The sequence below is a fragment of the Cavia porcellus genome, unplaced genomic scaffold (genome assembly GCF_034190915.1).
Source record: "Cavia porcellus strain 051 isolate PalLab524CR breed Dunkin Hartley unplaced genomic scaffold, mCavPor4.1 scaffold_25, whole genome shotgun sequence".
Classification (NCBI taxonomy): Eukaryota; Metazoa; Chordata; class Mammalia; order Rodentia; family Caviidae; genus Cavia; species Cavia porcellus.
In genome coordinates, this window is record NW_026947508.1 from 15102987 (window position 1) to 15125210 (window position 22224).

The following is a 22224-nucleotide window of genomic DNA, read 5'->3' on the forward strand; positions in this document are numbered from 1 at the left end:
AGGTGCTTTGTTTTTATCGCCTGGGAGGTTATTTTCTGATAGAGGCCATGGAAATCAGGGACGGCTGGAGGCTGAGAAATTTCTTTGTTTTCCCTACTCATATTTACATGAAGTATTACACGTTTCAAAGACTAGATGGTACTGAACTATATGCATGTTGAATTTTAATGAATCAGATCATATTTACACACATCTTTTCAAGGGACCAACAAACTGAACACACACACTCACCAGATATGGAACAGGAGGGTGGATGCCCAAGGAATTTCCAAATTGTCATGTGTGTGTGTGTGTGTGTGTGTGTGTGTGTGTGTGTACACAATCCTTCACCTTTACAGCCTGTGGGAAGGATACCTGAGTGCTCAACTCGCAGGAGCCTGGTCAGAGCCATCAATGTTCAATGTCAGGACCAGGGCCACCCGTCAGTGTTCCACGCCCTCTGGCTCAAATCTTCAACACAGATATAGAAGGGGTGGGAGAGGCACCCAGTGAGAAGCAGAGGCCAGCCCAGAAGCACCAGAAATCAGTCCACTTTGCAGACAGCATCCGTACCCTGTGCCGGTTACCCTGGAAACATCCCTGAGACTTACTGAAAATGCTCTCCAATAGGGTCCCGTCTGTTTAGATTATGCTACTCTGCTCAAATCACGCCCCGGTGGGCTAGATGGGTAATGTATCTAGTACCAACTATCTAGAAACTTTAGTCCCATCCTCCGAGAAGCCCAAGTGTAAGATGGAAGGAACAAATCAACAGATACACTCACAGACAACCCGAGAAGCTGTTCCTTCATTCTCAGGCAGATGGGCTAGAAGACCAGTGTGTGAGATGGTTTTGGGAAATGCAGCTGGTGGGTAAGAGCTGGGCTTCCGTCATTAGAGGAAGGGTAGATCATCGCTGATAAATCTCACATAATATGGTCTCTATAGGTGACGATAGGTAACCTTGGAAAACAGCCTAGCCAGTGATGCACCCCAAATGATTTTTTTTTTTAATTCTAAGACTATGTCTAGGGGCTGGGGATTTAGCTCAGCGGCATAAGCACCTGCCTTGCAAGCAGGCAGTCGTGAGTTCGATCCCTGGTACCGATAAAAACGAAAAAAAGACCAAAAAAAAAAAAAAAAGACTATGTCTAACAGGTGAAAATTGATTAGGGAATTTTTTGTTGTTTTTTGTTTGTTTGGTTGTTTGTTTGGTTTTTGATTAGGGAGTTTTAAAGGAAAATTTAGTGTACAAAAATTCTAGAACTTAAAAAAAAAAAAAAAGATATCCTTAAGATCTGAATTAGAGTCTCCAGCCATGGGCTCTGGGAAGCACCTTTTAAGAAAGTCCCCAGGGGGGGCAGGGATTTAGTTCAACGGCATAAGTAAGCACCTTCTTGGCAAGCACTAGGTCATGAGTTCAATCCCTAGTACAAAAAAAAAAAAAAGAAAGGAAAGTCCCCAGGAACGCTAACAGTTAGCCAGGCTAGACCTTCTTGGTTGGATCAGGTCATTTCAAGATGCCTTCCAAAACCTATTCTCTCAGTGTCGTCAGGTCACAGTATCAGCTGGTCTCAAGCTGCCCAGGGCTCCCTGCTCTCAGGTCTGTCCTAGTGCATCTCCTCTCCAACCCTAGCTCTATCATTAGACCCATTTTGCAGCCAGAGCTTCAGCACCAGTGTTCTCTGATGCCCTTTTCCTGGGTTTCTCAGCTTATTATTTCCTCAAGCTTTTGTTAAACACACACACACACACACACACATATGCACACACACACACACACACACACACACACACACACACACACACGCATACAGAGGACTCAGAACCCAAAGCCCCATGTTCTCAATCTGGGTGGATCCTAATTTCTCCAACCTTCAATATTCCTACCCACAACAGAAATGATTGCTTCACACAGGGCTGTTGTGAAGAATCAGCTGAGATAATATGTATGGAGAATGTTTTGACACCTGTAAAAATACGTACAAATGTTAATTTTTATTTTAGCAACTACTTATCTTATATTGTTGTCAGTTCTGTCTTCCCCTGTTCCACAAACACTTACTGAGCACCTGCTTTGGGGCATGTGGCAGCACTTGGCTGGGGGTGGGGAGGTAACCGAAATGGAGAAGAGCTCCTGGACTTCGGGGAGCTCCCTGCCCAGAGTAGGAAGGCAGAGAGCCACACAGAAATCTGTAATTTCTATCATGGATGAGCACAATTGTCTATTTTCCTCACTGATGCAGCTCCAGAGCCCAAAACTGTGCCTGGCCCATAGCAAGGGCTACGTGTTGGAGGAAGGAGTGAATAAAAGCTTACAAATCATGGATAGAGGATGGTGGGCGGAGCCTTCCAAGGTACCGTGGGTGCTGAGTCTTAAAGGGCCAATAGAGAACCAGCCAAAGGGAAAATCAATGTCCATGCATGACTGTCCTCTTTCACGGGGCTTTGAGCCCCTTCAGTGCCAGTCTATGACAAATTCATCATTGTGTCCTCCTGGTGCCTATACATTGTAGGTGCCAACTTCCTTAAAATTCAATTGTTAAAGATCCTGACTTAAAAAACAAAAAGCTAGGATCATAAGCATAAAACTAATTTAGGTCATTTGGGTTAGCCAAGCCCTTCAGTCAGTTCACAGTGACATGGTTCACAATGGTCCCATCTCCAAATAGCCTGGCATCACTTCACAGTGCTTTCTGTGCAAAGCGGCCAAACACAGTTTGGTTCAGTCCATCTGCTCTGCTCCTTAGCCATGTATTCTGCAGCAGGTCTCTCGTTACCCTAATAAAGACAATATATTCTTTGCAGCGATGGATGCTACAGACAGGTAGGTTCCCGCTCTCTAAATAATTTACATTTTCTCAAGAACAGAAGTCTCGTCTACCTGTGAGACAGGGTCTTGGAAGCAAGCAGTAAGTAATCAATGGCCTCTGCTTAGGTCCTGGTCAGGAACCACATCTCTGAATGAACATACTGTGATCTAGGGCTGCACATCAGAACCAGGGCAAAGCTGTAGCCCTGCAGGCACCCGAAAAAGATATTTTGGAGGCTCCTTTATGAGATTTGCCCTTGAATTTATCCAAGAGGAGAAATGAAGCCCTGTGACCAGGATAGCTAGCTTATACATCCCTGTCTGAAGACAGAGGCAGGGCAATCTCTCTCAGGACCCTTTCAATGATATGCGTTTCAGACGACCAGGAACTGTCTTTAAACCCTGTGACAAGAGATTTTGCTAAATGTAGACACCATTGCAAAGCTGTAAGTGTGGACAGGCTCCTCTCCACACGATGGTCAGTTCTGAGGCTCAGCCACTACTGCCAGCTGCCCAACATGCATGGTGCTAGAATTTTGTACCTTCTATACCTGGGGCCAGGGGAGCAAGCAAAGTTCTAGAACCTCCAGCATTTAGATCACATGTCTTTCCTTACTTAATGTTTTTCCTGTGCCCAAATTGATACGATGTCAGAGTAGGTTGTTTGTATAAGTGGGTGTATGTAGAAGTTACTGTACAAGTCAAGTGACAGTTTGCCTGAAGGAAATCACAGATTTAGGAAATGTTTAGCTCAAAATTCATAAAAAGGATCTGCTTTCTGCATCAGCTTCTCATCCTACCTCCCCTTTGCTACCATTCAGTCTCTCCCCTAGGTTCCTGGAAGTGCTGCAGACCACGTAAGCCAGTGGAGGACAACCAGAGCCGCAGTTATTTAAATTGCCAGTGCAAGATGCTGTGTGTGTGTGCGTGTGTGTGTGTGTGTGTGTGTGTGTGTGTGTGTGTGTGATACAATTCCCCGAGGGTCAGAACACCAGGGCTTCAGCATGGAGCGCCAAACTACTGTCCAGGCCACCTGGAGACGGTTTTGTCACATTTGTGCTTCATCTCCCATGTTTAAAATGAATGTATTAATCTCTCAGGACTGTGGTAATGAAACAGGTGAATCCAAGAGAGCACTTAGAATTTAACAGAACATCTGACAGCTCTCTTGTCAGCTACTTTGCAAAGCAAAGGTTTGCCTCCATGTTAAAAATATAAAGTTAAAGCAAATGGATGGAGCTGCTTCAATGTACCTTAGAGTAAGAGGATGCTACTGAAATTAAATGACTGGCAGGCCACTAAGGGCTCGCTCCATCCAAGACCTGTACAGCCCTGCAACAACGCTTTGTGTTTCCTTCTCTACCAAAAGTGCCCCTTCCAGCTGCCTGCTGACTCTACAGCGCCACCTAGTGTGCATCATTGCATGGGGCGGAATGAAGCCAGAAAGAGGGCTACAAACTCTTCTGAGAACAGTGGCCGGCCGCAGGCAGGAGATTGCATCATCTGTGGCACACCTAGCTGTGAAGTATCTGTGGGTAGAGCCTCTAGCAAGCAGTAGGAAAAAGAACAATGCCTCACTACTTCGGCCTGACCCTCTGTCTGTGCCAAAGCTGCCCTGCGTACACGGAGGGTGAAGGGGCCCACAGAGCTTCCCAAATGGCTCCCTGTGACAGCAACTTTTTCTGCAGAACATGGGATAGATTTCTAGCTGAAACTAGGCCAGGGCCAGGAAAACTAACTGGTCCTTTGTATCTACTAGGAAGTTCATAGATGGACTCTCACTGGATCTTCAGGATATTCCTCTGAGGCAAACGGCTCCCCTCCAATCTGCATAAAAGGAAATGGAATTCAGAGGGGATGCCTCCTTTGCCTGGGCTGCACAGCCATTAGCAGAGGCCTGGATGCACACCCTGGCTCTGATGCCAAGCACTGCTCAGTGACAACAGCATGGCAGAGGTGACAGAGGGTGAAGAGAGGCATTTTAGAATGTCTGGGGGGAGAGGAAGGAGCGACAGCAGCATCAGCCACCAATCTGTGAGACAAACAGCGGGCAGTATGGAAATCCACAGCTCCCACTCCCAGCTGAGAACTCCTGCTAGAAGGCCATCCCCATGCCAAATCCTAGTGCTCCCGCTTTGGTTATTACAAAGACAATGAGACAATTTAATGGTGTTTACCATCTCCTAATGATCAACTACACAAACACAGTGTTCACGTCTAGGGTGATTTCTGCTGTAAATGTTCATACCGAGCCCTCGACAGGAAGCGAGACAGACAGCACATGACCAGTCTCCAAGAGAGCTGTTCAGGGTCAGGAGGCACTGCTCAGCATCACCTGAGGTCTCACTCAGAGCTGGGGGACAATGAACCTGATGTGGAAAAGAAACTCCCCAGTCCCTACCTCCAACTCACCAGAATACTTTTGATTTCTTACCTCCAACTGAAGCCCCATATCTGACCCATCAAGTTATACCTTCAGAAACTGACTAGAAAACATAGCATTGCATAGGGAACTTCATTCAACAAATATTAAATGTCTATTAATTGTCAGGTACCCAGTGGGGCCTTGGGGACTCAGACCTTCCCCAAAGAAGCTTACAGTTTATACAGGAGACAAATGGCCTTGACTAGCATGTGACATTGTTTTAACAGGTTTCAACAGGAAGTCACAGAGAGGCGATGCCCTGCAGCTAAGTCCTGCATGATGAGACAGAAGCTTGCCAAGCAGCAAAAGATTTTCCAAGTGGTGGGAAGAGCATGCGCAGAGGCTGGGGTCAGGAAAGCCTGCCTGCAAGTGAATGACACATTCAGAGTGGCCAGGACACGTCCTTCCTGGAGGATGTCAGGCATGCTTGCCAAAGCCCAAAGGCCATGCTAGGATATGGGAGCTTGATCCTGTAGGGAAAGGAGAACCAGTAGACATTTTAAAACAGGGGGATATCACAGCCTGGGCCAGTAGCTGGTCTTAGGAAGGATGAGCATAGATGAGTGTGAGACCAGCTGAACAGGGAGATGGGTTTGAGAGCAAAGCTAAGGCTGGTGCAGTGGAGGAGGACACTCTAAGTCTCTAGGCAACTAATAAAGCTCTCGCTAAAGAGCTTTTGCATCCATAGACTTGCTGGCTAGGTGAGTGCTGATATCTAGGTACTACCACAGGAGGGTTGCAACTGTAATCCTTAGGGGACAAGTTCTTAGGCTCCAACCAGCAGCCCATGAACATGCACCCTGGACTTCTGCCAACTGTGCAAGGTAAGCTCCAGAGCAGATGGGGCCTTCTGCAGTGGCCACAGGCGACAATTCTCCCTGACCTCCGCCTGTACATTGCCACTCACAAAAGGACACATCTCCTCCCCTGGTGCTGTTATATAACAGGGAAGCAAATATCTCAAACCCTTGCTGTGCACCAGGCAGTGAGCTTTTTGTGAATTTTCTCTTTGAACTGTACAACACTCGTGGTGGGTTCTAGAAAAATAAGCAAAATTCATCAGGACAAAAGGGCCTTGAAGGAAGAGAGAAATGGCTGAGAATCACCAGAATGCTGAAATCACCAGCTAGCCGCTCCTGGATACCAGAGACCATCATGCATGGATGGCCCTTCCTCCTCATCTCCTCTCTCTCATCCTTTCCACAGCCCATCAGAAATTGGGTGGCTTTTTAAAGATTCTTTGGTCAATGCTCTTTATCTACCAGAAATGTCTGTTGAATATTTTTCACACTTTTTTTTGGAAAAAAATTTCTTCATTAATTGATGAGGTGGCCTTTCTTTGAGGATTTCCATTTCTACCCAACCCAGGAAATGGCTCTAACATTTAATGAGGTGGTCTGTGGTTTTTACAGTGTGCTCATTAGTCACACTTCTCAATTCCTGGTTTAAAAAAGACATTAAACTCCCACAGGCACACAATGAATTCCTTCACCCCTAGCATGTACCCCTCCATAATGAGGCCTACAGAACGCCTTGAAAGCCAATGTGTGTCAAGCATTTACTACGACATCTGTGGATGAGAAGGTGGGGGATGGTGTGAGCTAGAGCCCAAATGGTCCGAAATGGGTCAAAGCTGGATTCTCTGTTATTCACTTAGGAAGACGACTCAGCTGGCAAAGCAAATCGAGACCAGAAGGAATGCAGATGAGTGCTTTTGCAAACTTGCTCATGGACCATTTTAAGACTAGCTGTGAGCAGGTGTTTCTCACGATTGGAGGTTTGTGTTGCTAAGTTAAGGATGAGAACTCTTTGTTCTTTTATGAAAAGGCCGGCAGAAATTCCCAAAACTGCCAGGGCTGCAGGCCAGGGAGCTGCCCCATGTGTAGTGCCTGAGAAGGAGAGGAGCTGGGGGTTGGGTCCACTCTTCCCTGCAATGGAGAAGCCAAAGTGTGTCGGCAAGGAACAGCCTCTGGGCAAAGAGGCAGCAGAGAGGGGACCCAGGCAGCGCTTCTAAGGGGCTTTCAAAGGCAGAAGCCCCAGAGGAACCGCGGATATTTAGAAGTTGCAGGTTTCTCTCTGGTCTTGAGGCAGAGTCAGGAACTGCATAGAAAAATGTTCAACAGGGTTCTGTGGCTCTGGCCTCTTGGGGAAGGGAGCACCTAGAAAGCCAAACACATCAGGACCACCTGCATAGGATTATGGTCAGGCCCCCCAGATGTTTCCTAGAGTAAGTAGCAGCTAGACCCCAGAGATAGGCTTTCATGATTATAACTGCCCTGTGCAACCAGGGCACCGGTAGAGGACAACCCAAACACACCACAGCTTCAATGCCCAGCATCCTCCCTCCAATCTTGGCTGTTATGTATGAGCTCAGCAAATGCAACTCTAAGCCTTACTGAGCCTCAATTTTCTCATCTACAAAGCACAGGCATTAACGTGTGCCCTGGTCACTTCTCAAAACCATTCTGAAGAGCAAAGAAAGAATAGAAGCCATGGCACTTAGGCACAGTAAGAGCCAATCCCATGCCACGCCAGGAGACTAAACGTCATGGCAGCTCTTATGGCCCAGAGCCCTAGATGTGAACACGGAAGGACATGCAGGGCTTGTTTCATAACCAACCAGATCCGAAACCCAAATCCCTGCCAAAATAAAATCTAGTTATTGGTCTTAGTTTCAGGTTCCCCAGATACTACAGGTGCTCAAAAGTGTGCTCTCAAAAACCACAAAACAAAAAAGAATCTATTGAGATATATATAAAATCCTCAAAAAGTGGGAGTAAATAGCAGCATACTATCTGGAATCCAGATGCATTTCACAAGGGAAAAACTGGTTTTCTCCCTCATGGTCATCACCAAGAAGGTCAAAGTTAGAAAGGCCCGGAGCTATTTTTTTAGAGGAGAGATAGCAGCCAAGCAGATGCCAGCTGTCTCAGAAAGCAACAGGAATTGCAGGGTGACCAGGTGGTCATCTGCCCAAATATAGACCAAAAAACCCTTTCCTTGGATTCTGCTTCCAGGAGAAATTCACATTTTGCGCTTGTGAAACTATTTCCTGGCTGAGAGCTGACCTACATCACTGTCCCTGCCCACACTGGTAATTGTCTACCACAGGGGGCCTGTTCTTTGGCCACTATCCTTTTTCTGGTTTTCCAGCCTGTTAATTGGTTTCCAGTGGTTCTGTTGTACCAACTGTACTGAGTCCCGCCCTGTGATCTCTCCACCAATGTCGTGAGCATGCTCAAGAGACCAGATGTCCCCCAAAGGTATCACAGTGACCTAAAGACGGATCCCCCCCTCCCAAAAGTCACGCTGAAGAATGGGTCATTTAGCTGTCCTTCAAAATCCTTGTGAACCCATAGAAATGGGGAAGGGAGGGTACTAGGAGAAAAAGAAGAAAGGCAGACAGGTTACCCTGAGAAAGAAGGGTTCTCTCTTTTTTCTTTCTTAAGACCAAGAAATAATCAAAGCAAAGAAGAGTTGTGAGGGCAGACAGGAGAGCTGGCTTCAATGCTCCTTTTTGGGGAAAGCTGGGAGCTCCACTCTCTCGGCTGAGAAGTGAAGACTTTATAGTATAGGAGGGGCACAAGCCCATGTGTCCTCTGTGGCCTCAGCTGAGAGTCTTCCCATGTGACCAAGACTGATCTTTCCATCCTTCAGATTAGCAGACTGGATCAGAGGGGGAGAAGCAACTTAATTAGTTAGTGGAGAGGTCTAGATGAGCCTCCCCGACTTCCTGACTCCCCACCCAGTGCTCTTTCCAGCCATTACACAAGTGCCATTGATGGCTTCCCGCTAGGGCTCCCAATGGGCAGGAATTTTTGTCAGTTTTATGCAGAGCTACATCTTGAGTGCCTTGGAAAGTACCTGCCACACAGAAAGAACTCAATCGGTATCTTTCAGATGAATGCATCTATGTATCTCTCTCTATCTTTGTTTTACTTAAGGCCTAGTGGGCTGAGGCTATATTCAGGTGATTTTAGGGCTTCTACCTGTGGGTGTTCACTGGAGGTTCCCTTTACGTGCTGATCACAATCTGGGTTTCAGGGTGTGAGGAGGGGTGCTGTTATGATGACCCAGCTGGCTACTCATCACACCGCAAATTATGTCAGTGTGGGGGTTGTGTGATGGGACAGCATGTGAAACTGTGACTTGTTCAAAGGTCACGTAAGTAAAGTATGTGGTGGGGAAAAGAAAAAAAGCCAACCAATATGGGACAAGTACAAGTACGGGGCCAACGGCCTCAAGATCAAGGCCAGGACAAGCAAGGAGGGCCTCTGGCAGGTGCGGCTGGGGAGGACAGCTCAGTTCAGGACACTGAGTGACAAGCCAAAGGCTCTGCCAGTCTCCGGAGAAAAAGGCTTGTAAGAGTTCTGCTGAATGATCACAGAGATTTCAGGACACGCTAGCTTTTATGACACACTGCTGGAGATCACTGTGATACATTTAGTGCCAGGCCCTTGGTCAGACGTGTGCCTCAATTATAAGGTGTTCCTGTGGGGAAACACAGCCTGCACCATGGAAGTATTCCTTCCGACTCTTTTTCCAGGATGTACAGAATTATCTATGTGCCTGCCTGTCAACAGTTCCCCAGACACTACGTCAAAGCCCAGTTAACCAAGCGTGCTGGAGGAGAATGAAGTTTGGGGAGCAGGCTGGTAACTACGAGAGGCCATTGAAGGGGTGAAACAAAACCTGGCCGGGGCGGGCTTTCTGTGTGGGGCTACCTGGCAGCAGTTTCGGTTGTCTGAGAACCTAGAGAAAATCTTGCTTGGGGAAAACCAGCCTACAAATGCTACATTATGGCTCAGCCAGGGTTCAAGGCATTGACAATTTGGTTAAGTCTTGCACACTTTAGGACATCCAGACCACACAAGTCCCTGAGTCAGATTTTCAGGGGTAGAAAAACAAAGAGCATTAAAAATTTCCTGAACTCTAAGCAGTTTTAGTTCTTAAAAAAAAAAGAAATGAAATCAAAGGAGTTCAGTTGAAAGGCTCACAGGGTGCCCTTCAGTTCACACGTGCAGGTTTGCACACTGCAAGCAATCCTGGATTTAAAGCAAGATGGGCCCAGCCTTCCTGCTGGGATGCAGGCTCTGGGAATACGGCTGAGCAAGCCTTTTGTTGTTTTAGGGTAGGCACGGAAAACAAGACTAAGATTTGTCCAGAAACTCAGCCTTATGTTTCAAGTCAACATTTCGGATTTTATTTTGAAGGAATGATGCTAAGCACTGGCTTTAACCTTTTCCACCATCCCTCAAACTGCCACTGAATAATGCAGTGTGCGTTCCCCGCTCTCAGCCGCAGGCACTGGTCCACTCGGGTACGCGTGTGCTCTTAGCCACAGATTGCCTGAAAAGGCCAACACTGCGCTTTCCTCGTGGCAGTCTGGCTTGTTCAACATGCTTACTCAAGATCATGCAGTCTCTACAGAGCAAAAAACAAAGATGCTGTCCCCACTCCTTGTCTGAGATCTGGGCAATTATGCATATGGGGAGCGGGAACTCAGGATTACAGGGATTTCTGAGAAGCAGGAGGTGGGACTGGGCCGGGGGCTCTGTGTTTTACTTAGGCAGGAACAGTAACACAGAAAGATTGGGCGGTGGTCCTCATACTCTTTGCCTTCTCTACGCTCAGGCACAAGGACTGCTCCGTGGCATCTTCTGATTCCGTAACCCAGCAGCCTTCCCGCGGGCGTATATTGTGCTTAGTCATAGCACAGATGGGGTGAGGAGTGGGCAGCTGAACTTGCTCTGGCCCTGTATCCCTCACTCAGAGCAAGCCAACGCATTCTACAGGCCCATAGATGTCTGCCATCTCTTCTTCAGTCAATAGCTCCAACATGCCTGAAATGTCAATCAACCAACTTCATAAGATTTTCACCTTCTGTTTCTTTACTATGGTACAGCACCAAAAAAGATAAACCAAGCCTCAAATCATGAGGTTCTGTGTCATCAGTGCAGATAACCATTTGCTGTGTGACATCCAAGAAATCCATTTCCTTCTCTGAATTTGTTGAGTATTTAACAAGGACGATTGACTCAGTCCATTTCAATGGTTTTCCACCAATTAAAAAAAAGGGGGGCTGGGGATTTAGCTCAGGGTCATAGGCAACTGCCTGACAAGCGCAAGGTCGTGAGTCCAACCCCCAGTACCGCAAAAAAAAAAAAAAAAAAAGGGTTCATGAGAGTGTTTTTCTTCTTTCCACTAGATGGCACTGTGCCCCCAACCGCAGCAGGCCAGGCCCCCAAGCAGTCCCATGGCTGTGTGTTCAGGGTTCCACTTGGCCAACCACAGGAGGTGTGCAGCCCAGGAGCCTGACCAGGCCAATATGGTGCAGTCAGGCTCTGCAGGTTAAATTAGAGCAGAACAGGAAATGGTAAGGAGCTTAAACTTCAAAAAGCAACTTGGTTTTAAAAGGGCAAATCTAAGTTAATCTCAGAGCAGTAGGTTCCTGGAAGCAGGCCCTAGGTCCAAACACCACAGCCTTGCTACATGCCACGTAAGTGCCTGTGTCACCAGGACAAGAGCCTGGAGGATCTGACCCAGGCTGGGCTTGATCTCTGGACCCTCTGCTGTCTAGAGGGTCAAGCCTGTAGAATCAGAGGCTCGGAAGCATCAGAAAGAACGGGCTCTGTACTGTAGCATCTCTGCCACATGTCCCCAAGGATGGCAGTCCTGCTCCTCTGTGTTCATGTTTTCTCATCCCTGTTCAAGTCGAAGATGACAAGACTGACATCTCTTTTCTGTTAGCTATGCTCTTGATTTTTCTTTTTAGAAAAAGCCAAATAATTCAAGTCAACAAAGTTCCAGATTAACCATGTTTTAAAATGTAGTTAGTAAACCATTTCTTGAGTATTTGAAATAATACGGTATTGGTTAAAAGCACCTATATGCTTTTGTGGAGGTAAAGAAATCGAGTAAAATATCTAAAGCTGTGTTAAATTTTTGTGTGTAGATAGGTCAATGTTTGAAAACCATCAATAGAAAATCCCTAATGTTCCAGATATACTGACTTGCAAACTGCTTCCTGTGTTTCCCTAAAATTGTATTTCTGTTTTAAACCCCATTTCCAAATGTCAGAAGTTCCAAGCAATGTGGCTAAATGAGTTACTTTAAAGATTCCCTTTCTAAACCTCACCCCTGATGCTTTTCCAATTGATTTTTAAAATTTAATGTTTGGACTATAACAGAACAGCTATTTTTTCCTCTCTTTAAATTAGAGGCGAAGCCAGGCGTGGTGGTACATGCTTGTAATTCCAGCACTTGGGAGGCTAAAGCAGGCGGTTTGTTGCAAGTTCAAGACCAGCCTGGGCTACAAAGTGAGCTCAAGGCCAGTCTGAACTGCACAGTGAGACTCTGCCTCAAAAAGACAAAAATAAAAATAAAAAATCAGAGGCAATACAATATTGCAAACATATTTCATAGAAAACTAATTTATAATCTTGCCACTATAAGATAAATACCTTGACCATGCTTATTACCCTCTAGATGCTGGCCCCATAGATAGGCATTTTGTATCACTCTAATTATCAAGTATATGTTATATATTTTTTTTATTAAAGACCTGCCAAATTTTTATCCAATATCTGGCAGACATCATTTCCAATGCTAAAACTGTCAAAATCCTTCAAAATCCTCCAGGGATCCTTCAGAATGATACTCAGTTAAAAAATAAAATGATACTGGGAATCATACTACCAAATGCTGAGTTACTTAGTTCACAGGAACAGTAAATACGTGGGATTCTGATTAGAACAAATGGATCGTGAGGCATCCACATGCATGATTCAGCTCAGAATTAATTGCCCCCTCTGCATTCCTCTGGGTGCCTCTGGCTGGCACTTCTGAAGACTGGTGTCACACAGCTTCTTGTTTACCTATTTGCGTGTGGTTTGACTGGGCCAGCATCTCCATTATCTTTTGACCTGGCTAATTTCTGAGTATAGTATCTTGCTTATCCTGGACACTTTAGTGAGTGAGAGATGCCTAGAACATCTTTTTCAGTGCCATTGAACTGCTATCTACAGCGGAAACTGAATTGCTTGGGCTGGGGTATAGCTCAGTAGTAGTAGCGATCTTACCTAGTGTCTTAGTTACTTTTTACTCGTTGCTGAGACAAAATACCTGAAGCCCAAAGCTGGGAAAGAAAAAGTTCATATCTTACAGTTTTTGGAGATTTCAGTCCATACTCAGTTGGCCCCAAGGCAGGCTGGTATGGCTAGGCCGCAGTTCATGGCGGCTGCAAACAGCAAGGCAGAAACCAGCAAAAGAGCAAGACACACCTTCTTCCTGCCATTACATCACATCCTGGCTCCACCCCTATGTGGGTGGAGCACTGACACCATCAATCCAAGCATTAGACAACGAACCATCACAAATGCACAATGCAAACTCATGAGGCCTGGGGGCCACAGACATAAACCATGACACCTAGCATGCACAAGACCCTGGGTTCAATCCTCAGCGTGAGAAGACAAAAAAAAGAAAAAAAAAACTAAGATCCCTGAAAAAGTACTAAGTAAAAAGAAGCCATCCCTGATTCTCAACATCCCTCCCCTAATTCCCAGTCTAAGAGAAGTAAACACATCTTGAGTACAAGCAGCCTTCTCCCATCTCTGACCTGAAAGGCAGAAATGGCACTGACCACTCTAATCACACAGGTGTGTGCACGCCACTGATTTCCCCATTCCTTCCACAAACTCGGTGACATCCTTCACTAGTCTGTGCACATCTAAAGGATCCCAACCTGCTCCCCTTTTCAAGGCAGAGTGCCTGTTCACTCACCCACACCTCAGGCAACCTCTAGCTGCTGAGTCCTCCTGAGAAGGAGCAGGAGTAACATCAATTAATTCATGGCAGGAGAGATACAGGGGAGTCGCTTGGAGACTGGATGTATTTTTGGCTCTCCAAAGAGGTTTGCTTTACTGCACAGTAGTTTTGCTTTAACTATCTACTGAACAAGTCGAGATTGGTGCTAATGTTTAATTAAAACAAATGCAAAATAAACTACTGTTGTGTCCTCGGATTTTACTCAGAGCAGTTCTGCAGATACCAGTAATGAGACATGGCAGGTCAGTAATTAAAATGTAGACTTTGCTTTCATGCCATTACAGGGTAAGAATGGGCATGACTTGCTACAGTACTTCAGTATCAGGGTAATTACTTGATACTTCTCTGCAAGGTTATATTAAAACATTCCTAACAACCGCAGATGCCAGGACAAAAGACACCTTTTAATAAAGCTTTGTCGCATCGTCATCTATTTATACTCTGCCTTGAGTCAGAAAGGATTTGAGGTAGCCAACAACAATAAGAATAGAAATAGCTGCCATTTGCGAGTAACTATTATATGTCAGACAGTGCCCATCAAGGATTTTTACATTGCCTGTAATTTTATAGAAATCCCTCCAAGAGAGGTATCATTAGAGAGGCAACAGATGCAGTGGTTGAGAACTCAGGCACGATAGCCAGAGGGCTTGGCTTCAATCCTGACCTTGTTCCTTAGTAGCTATGAGACACTGCAAGTTACCCAACCTTTCTTTTGTCATCTGTATAATGGAGATATTCATCACTACTTTTAAGATTGTGATTAAGTGGTGTTAAAGCTTAGATCTGAGATGGTCCCCTGAGGACTGGTGTTGAAGGCTTGGTCCCCAGCTGGGGAGCTATCAGGAGGTGGGGGACACTTTATGAGGCAGGACCTAGATGGAAAAGGTAGGTTACTTGAGGTGTTATATCTGAAGGGTATATTTTGTCCCTGGACTTCTGTGTCTGTCTCTCTGTCTGTCTATCTATCTATCTATCTATCTATCTATCTCTATCTCTATCTCTTTGCTTTCTGGCCACTGTGAGCTCAGCATTCCTGCCACTAGAGAAATGGAGGCAGGCAACCATGGACTGAAACCTCTGCAGTCATTAGCCAAAATAAATCTTTCCTCCCTCGGGTGATTTTTTTTCAGGTATTCTGTGACTGCGGTGGAAAGCTGACAAGTGTAAATAAGATCTGCTAGATAAGGACAGTGCTACCACATAGGAAGCTCTCAGTGTCTTAAGGTGGCAGAGATATGGTGGGGTAATTTCTTAGCACACGCATATTCCTAAACGTCTCATCTCTTTGCAGTTAAGCAAATCCACGTGACTAGTTTGAGTCAATGAAATACTAGTAAAGCTGACACACGTCATTGCCGGACACAACATTAAGAGCCAGTACATGGCCTCTTTAGCCCTCACCTCCCAGCCTCAGTGACATGTTAAGATGAGGGTAACGTTAGATGCAAGACATCTGAATCCCAGGGTCAGCTGGAGGAGGATCCAGATGATGCCCATAAACAGTAAAATAAAGTAAAGTCAATTTTCACTGTGCTAAACAATTGTTATTCCCTGACTTGTTACTATGGTGTATCTTACCCTGATTAGCGTAGCTAGAGGACATCATTCTTATTACCTTCTGTTTACACCTAAAGAAACAAGAGGTCAACTAGCCAAAGGGAAAACTTCCATAGAAATCGAGCTATCTACTTTACTCTAAATGTGGCATCATCACATTAATTCTTGCCTTTCTTGAATCCCTGCAAACTCTTGGGCACTATGGGAATAAAAAACTCAGCCTCAGTGAAGCGCTGATAAAAATAACAGAGATGGTGACTGTGGGAAATATGTATGTTTTCCTCCTCGGAATCTGGACTGCGGCCACCTTGAAAACCACATCAGAAACTAGGAGGGAGAGAAGCTTAGAACTCTTTTATTCTTTTAAGGGGATTATCCCTGAATCCTCAGTTTGAAAGTTATCACAGATTGGGCTGGGTGTTCTAGAGACACCGAGTAAGTAGCACAGAAACAGAAAACAGGTGGGGGTTTTTAAAAGTAGGGCTCCAATAATCCTTCACAGGGGGCACAAAGGGTACCAGGCACCCCAGTCAGGCAGAAAATGCAAGCTCAGTCCGGTTCACCTCTGCTGGCTACCAGCATTCCACCAACCTTCCCTGTCTCTAGTCTAACGTGCAATAATAGCCCAGGGGCTTCTCGCCTTTCTGGTCCTTGGCAGGAACATTGCTATACATGGACCAAGAATCTTCTTTAGAACGTCTTCCATTGCTTTGCAAATAGCCTGCTGGGGTGCTCTCCTACCTGTTTCCTCTTTGTGGATGAATGGATGATCCACTATTCCCAAACTCCCTGCCCATCCTAAATGTATGCACTTTGATGGAGGAAGAAGGATGCCCCACACTCCCCACGCTGACCCAGTTTCCCATCACAGAGACAAAGTGCAGGGTGCATCCATGCACCACCCCCTTTTTCTACCCATAAAATCATTATGATTCCTGCTGTCTGCCACCCAGGGAAGGCATGAAAGCGAGCTCAGGTGCTATAAAGTGCCTCAGAAACCTCCCACGATGTGTTATATAAGTGCTAAACATCAATATCCAACAGCTGCCACTCAAAACCAACTTCTAATTTAAAGGTTTTACCACTATCATCATTCTGAATCTACAAGGTTTTTGTCCTTGCTTTTGTTAAATAACACTTCTATGTAAATCATGTGTACATGAAAACTTAGAAAATATAGAAAAATATAGGGAATAAAATAACCATTGCTTACAGTTCCACATCCAAGTGACAAGTTTAACCAATAATCAGCTTAGCAATTTCCCTTCCATCGTTTCATCTGTATATCTTTTTTGATTTAAGTCAAGATCAAGCTCAATGCACGATTTTTTGTCCTATTTTAACATTTTCCCGCCTCTTCCTCTAAAAACTGCTCACAAATACAATTTCAGTGACTGTGTAAAACTCTCATCTTATGATTGTACTCACCCGTGTCATTTTGCTGGACATACCAGGTGTTTCCAGAGTTTTCCTGTAATACTGACATAATTTTCTTTAGCTATTTGGTGTTTCTAATTATTTCCTTAGAATGTACGTCAAGTGCTCCTAGGTTGTACTGAAGCAAATACTCAAATTCAGTGAACGCTCAACCCTGGAAAAAAGGTAGAGAGAAACTAGTCATTGTAGTCAATGTTACTAATGGCCTAACTCTAGTAGCAGAGCTCAGCTCAGCCAGGGAGGGCCTATGAATAGAAAAGTGACAGTTTCCAGTATAAAGACACAAAGAAAGAGAAGGCTCTTAAGGTTGCTCTTAAACTAAGGATAAGATACTATGTTATCTACCACTACTTAACCACAGCTACTTAATCAAGGCCAGACATTAGTTTAAAAGGTATCATATTGCTATTCAAGAGAAGGAATCTGGCCACCCACACTTTCCTTGTAATTCAAAAGGCTCTCTAAAGAGCACATACAGCCTACAGACTGGAGCTGACAGACACAAAGAGCTTTGAAAATCTAACCTTTCCGTGTCCTCCATCCTCCATCTGCAAGCAGAGCCCCGGGAAGCTCAGCTCTTGCCCAAACAGTTGCCAAGGATACCCCGAGTAGCTACAGAATCCAGACTCAATTAGTCCGGAGGCCCCGTTGGTTAAACATTTTTTTTCTTTTTATTTTGACAGATTAATACATGTTTTTTAAAACACAAAACAAGCAAAATACAGACAGCAACCCAGGCTTCTTTCATTGGATGTGTTCAGCTACAAGGAACTACTTATCACCCAAGAATCTATCTTTCAAAGAGGCATCTCATCAATAAGCATCACAATAGAGATATCGACAATGATGATGATTAGAGCAGCAAACCATTAATTATACCAGACACTCACTTCTGTGAAAATAGTTGATAGATGGATCAATCATGCTGTCATAGTCCCCTTTTTCATTGCTGAGATAAAACACCCAACATCCAAAATTAAGAGGAGAGGTTTATTTAGCTCACAGTTTATAGATGTTTCAGTCTGTAATCAGCTGGCTTCAAGGTAGGGTAGCAGGGCAGAAGGACATCACAAAGGAGAAACAGTTCATGGCAGACAGAAGTTAGCAAAACAAGCAAAAGACGACCACAGCTCTTTCTAGCCCTTATATCTTATCCGGGGTACTTAGGGTGGTAGCACTCACACCCTGAAACAAGATGCTCTTGATCCTAACGTTGTACCATGAAACAGCTCCAGTATCACACATTCTAGATCCAGTCACCTACAAAAAAGCCCTACCTGTGACTGCATGAGGCTTTGGTGGGACATACAGACACAAACCATAACACATACCAGTAGGATGTGCCACCAAGATTTAAACAAATGAAACTATAACTATCCCATCTTAAAAAAATGGTTTACAAACACCAATGTGTATTGGGTGATTGCATGGGCCTAGGGCTCTGCCACCCAGGCTTTCAACAGTCTTCAAAACTTTCCTTCAAGGAAGACATCAACAGCCCCATTTTATAGAGCACAAAACTGAGGATCCAAGAGGTTAAAAGACGTATTACACATTGAGCTGGGGTTCAAACATAGGATCAAATCCTGAGTTCTTGCTCTGCCACAGCTTTCTTTATTGCCTCCACAAAATCAGTAAGCTGATGACTCTTGTCCCAGAGCTGGAATGTGGTATAGTTTGAGAGGAGAAAATATTAAGAGAAACCAATAACCAGTGTAAGAAAATGGTCAGCGGAAGGCGAAGCAGATTCTCAGTCCTTCCACCTAACCCTTCTCCATCAATGGTTACAGCGCTGGTATAATTAACAGAAAGAGAAATGTTTGCAGCTTTCATCCTGGAGGATGGCTCCGTAGACTCCCTCTCCAGCTAGTCCTCCAAGCAAAGAAGAACCACTACTCTGTCTCCAAGGCACAGAGGCCAAGTTTACCATCTCCCCAAGGAATTTCCTAGTCCTTCACCACACCACAAAGAAACTCCCTAGAGCCTTAATTTTGGAACTACCCTTGGGGCAAATCCTGGAAGAGGAGATTAAAAACAAACAAAGTATTTGCACTAGGAAAATGTGAGAAGTGGCCCTTTTTGAAGGTAAAAATTAAAAGTGACAGAGAATCTATAAAGGAGCCAGAACCATGACAGGTGGTGAGGCCCAGTAGGAGAGTCACATTTGTACTTACAAAAAATGACTCCAAAGAAAGTCTCTCTATGCTGTGGGCCTGGTGGGTGATACCGAGATAGCACCATTTAAACCAGCTGAGAGCCACCTACAGCTTGCAGAGGAACATTCACATATTTATTCAGTGCAGTGAGCTCTGCTTTGGGGCTTTTGAGCACTGAAAACAGCCTCCTAGGAAAACTGCACTGGAAAAGCAGGAGTCAGGATACCAGAAACAGTTCTGCCAACACCGAGCTAGGGTACCCTCACCTTTGTGTCCAAGAGGAGGCTTCATGGACTGAGTTCCCTTCCAAGTTTGAGTCAATGTAATTTAATTCAATTCAGCGAACGTTTATGGGACAAAAAACACTGTGTCAGGCATCAACCTGGCTGTAGGATTTCAAGACCTGGCTTCTGCCCTTCAGAAACTGGAAGTCTAGCAGGGGAGGGGGGTTTGTAAACAGATCACTGAGGAGTGTAAAGAGAACAATATGTGGGGGCTGGGGGTTTAACTCAGCGGCATAAGTGCCTGCCTTGCAAGCAGGCAGTCGTGAGTTCGATCCCTGGTACCGATAAAAACAAAAAAGACCAAAAAAAAAAAAAAAAAGAGAGAACAATATGTGCATTGAAGGGAAGAAGCAGTCCTGGGAGGCAGGATCGATTTGGATCAATTTCATGCAAAGCTTATGAAATCAATGTCTAAACGGAGGATGGGAAAATCATGCAGCACTGACAGAGCAGGGCAGGAGTCAGCAGTGCTGTCACAAATGGCTTCCAGACACTTTCTGACCTAGGGTGCTCCAGAAGCAATTTCTAGGCACAAAAAACCAAGCCTCTGGTTGGTTCATGGGAGCACTGTGGTTGGCAGCTTTAGAACAGAATCTGAGGTCATTCAACTGCAGAAGAGCCCTGACTTAGGTTAGATGGCTTTGTCTAGGGCAGGGCTGTCCCAGTGTCCTTCCAGACTTGGGGAGGTGTGGCCAGGCCTCACACCCAAGGTTCACCTTGCCAAGCATCCTCCGCAGAGGACTACTTTCAAGGCTGCTGTCAGCTAAATGTTGTTGTTGTTTCTAAATGTTTTTTGAAAGAACTGCACTCTGTTCTGAAGTGGTTATCAATTCATGGCAATCTCCTAAAGAAAGCCTTGGGCAGGGAGTGTAGCCCAGTGGTAAAGTGCTCATGTGGTATACGTGAGGGCCTTGGGTGAGATCCCCAGTATGGAAAACGCCCAAAATTTAAAACCCTTACATATGAAAAACATCACACACACATACACACACACACACAGAAGGAGCAGGGAGTCTTTCCCAGGTTTCTCCTCTGGTCTCTGGCAGCAGTTTCTTGATTTGCTTGGGTGATTCCTGACCCATCTGCTTCTAAGACACCACTGAATGCTCTGCTGTGGTTCAAGCCTTCTCATTAGGCTACCTTCTTCCTGGAGGAAGAAGGGTTTATAACTCAGCTGTTTGGCCAGGGTTTTCATCTCTAGCTTCTAGGGGCTCTAGGTCCATCCATCCCACTGCCCTCGGTGACATCACCACTTGCCACCTTAAACTAAATACAACCAGCACTTGCACCCTGCTCCTCCTAACCCCCAGTTCTGCCCCCCCCCCCACTGCTACTGTCAGCAAACACGTTCACCAGAAATCAGTTTCCTAAAGCCACATAGGAACTACTGCTGACTCCTCTTTCCACACTCCCAACATTCCACTGGCTAGAAATTATGGTCTGTTATCTTCTAAAGCTCTCTCAAATCCATGCACCTCACCCCATCCCCAACATCAGCACTGTACTTGGGGCCACTTTCTGACTCTCACTTGGATGACAATGAAAGCCTCTTTAAGACCCTCTGCCTCCCTCCCAAGCCTCTTACAATCTGTTCCCTACGTGGCTGCTGGGATACTTTGAAATTCACAGATCTAATCATAAGAATACCCTCCTTAAAGTCATTTAACTTCCAGTCTAAAACCCTTGAATGACTAAAAGGCTATGGATGGCTGGGCACCTCTCCCGACTCAGTTCTTCCCTCCTCCCTGCTCCAGCACTGGGGACTTTTCTCAGTTCCTGGAACAATCCAGCTCCTTCCTCCCACCCACGTCCTGTCCCCTGTCCCGTGTGGAAGGCCAGCACCGGCCCCTTCCCCAGTCACCTCTTATTTGACCTTCCTTCTCAGCTGCTACTTCATTCCCTGAGAAGTCTGCAGTGTCAGTGCAGGACGTGCCTGCAGTGTCCAAGATTTATCTTCTGCAGCATTGTGCACTCTTTCGTTTATTTACAACATTTGTTTATGGCCTGTCTTCCAAAGAATCATGTTTTCTTCACTGCCCTGTATAACCCACGCTCGGCACAGGGCCCAACACACAATAGGTACTTGGTGTGTATTTTTAAAGAGTTTTGTTAAACTACTCATATACACACGTTTGCAGCCCTCAGACCCCAGGTTCCCTCCACTCCCATCCCCCTCTATCTCATGGTTCGGTTCCTGTCATCAGGTCGCTTCCTTCTGTTCTAATTTGCAGGCAGGATTAATTTCACCATAACCCTTGCATACTGTATGAAATGACTGAAATCTAGAAATTGACCTCGTGTGGCATTGTGCAATGTCTACCGTGGAAGAATAGGCCCACTGTTGTAATTTCTGTTTTTAAAAAAATTAAAATCCAGAGACCTGTGTCTAGAGTTCAAAATGCAGATTAGCACAGAAAGGGAAAAACATCACTCTGGTTTCGACAATCATTGTTACTTTTACAGATAGCTAGATAAACATGCCTTAGGGGACATGTGCTGGTTAAATAATAAAACTTGGGGATTTATAGCTATTGCCTCTGAAGCTTAGTGCTCAGGAGTGGGAATCAGGGGGCAGCACAGTCCCTTCACAAGGGGAAGATGTAAAAAAATCAGGCACAGAAGAAAGAGAAACCTTGCTGCCAAGGTCCTAAGGTATCCCTGTACTGCAGTGCAGTTTCTTGCTGGTGCAGGCAACGTGACCAAGAGCCAAGCGTGAATGACACAGCCTGATTCCTTCAGCAAAGC

At 45.4% G+C, this 22224-nt stretch overlaps 1 protein-coding gene across 16 annotated transcripts in view; it reads right to left on the minus strand.

Annotated features, from left to right (window-relative positions):
* Pla2g2c (phospholipase A2 group IIC) overlaps nucleotides 1–22224 on the minus strand; it is a 66304-nt gene that overhangs the window by 31772 nt on the left and 12308 nt on the right. For 6 of the 16 annotated variants that reach the window (XM_063235641.1, XM_063235653.1, XM_063235647.1 and 3 more), the window contains exon 1: nucleotides 17031–17190. The exons of 4 other annotated variants lie outside the window; for them this stretch is intronic. Coding sequence is in view for 3 of the 12 variants with exons in the window: in XM_063235649.1 (XP_063091719.1) it covers nucleotides 17031–17088 (58 nt within the window). In the remaining 9 variants the exon portion in view is untranslated. Of the gene's footprint in view, nucleotides 1–14000; nucleotides 16928–17030; nucleotides 17194–17563; nucleotides 20791–22224 lie in introns of those variants that run through there. 6 more of the 16 variants (XM_063235650.1, XM_063235651.1, XM_063235649.1 and 3 more) reach the window with 5 other exon arrangements.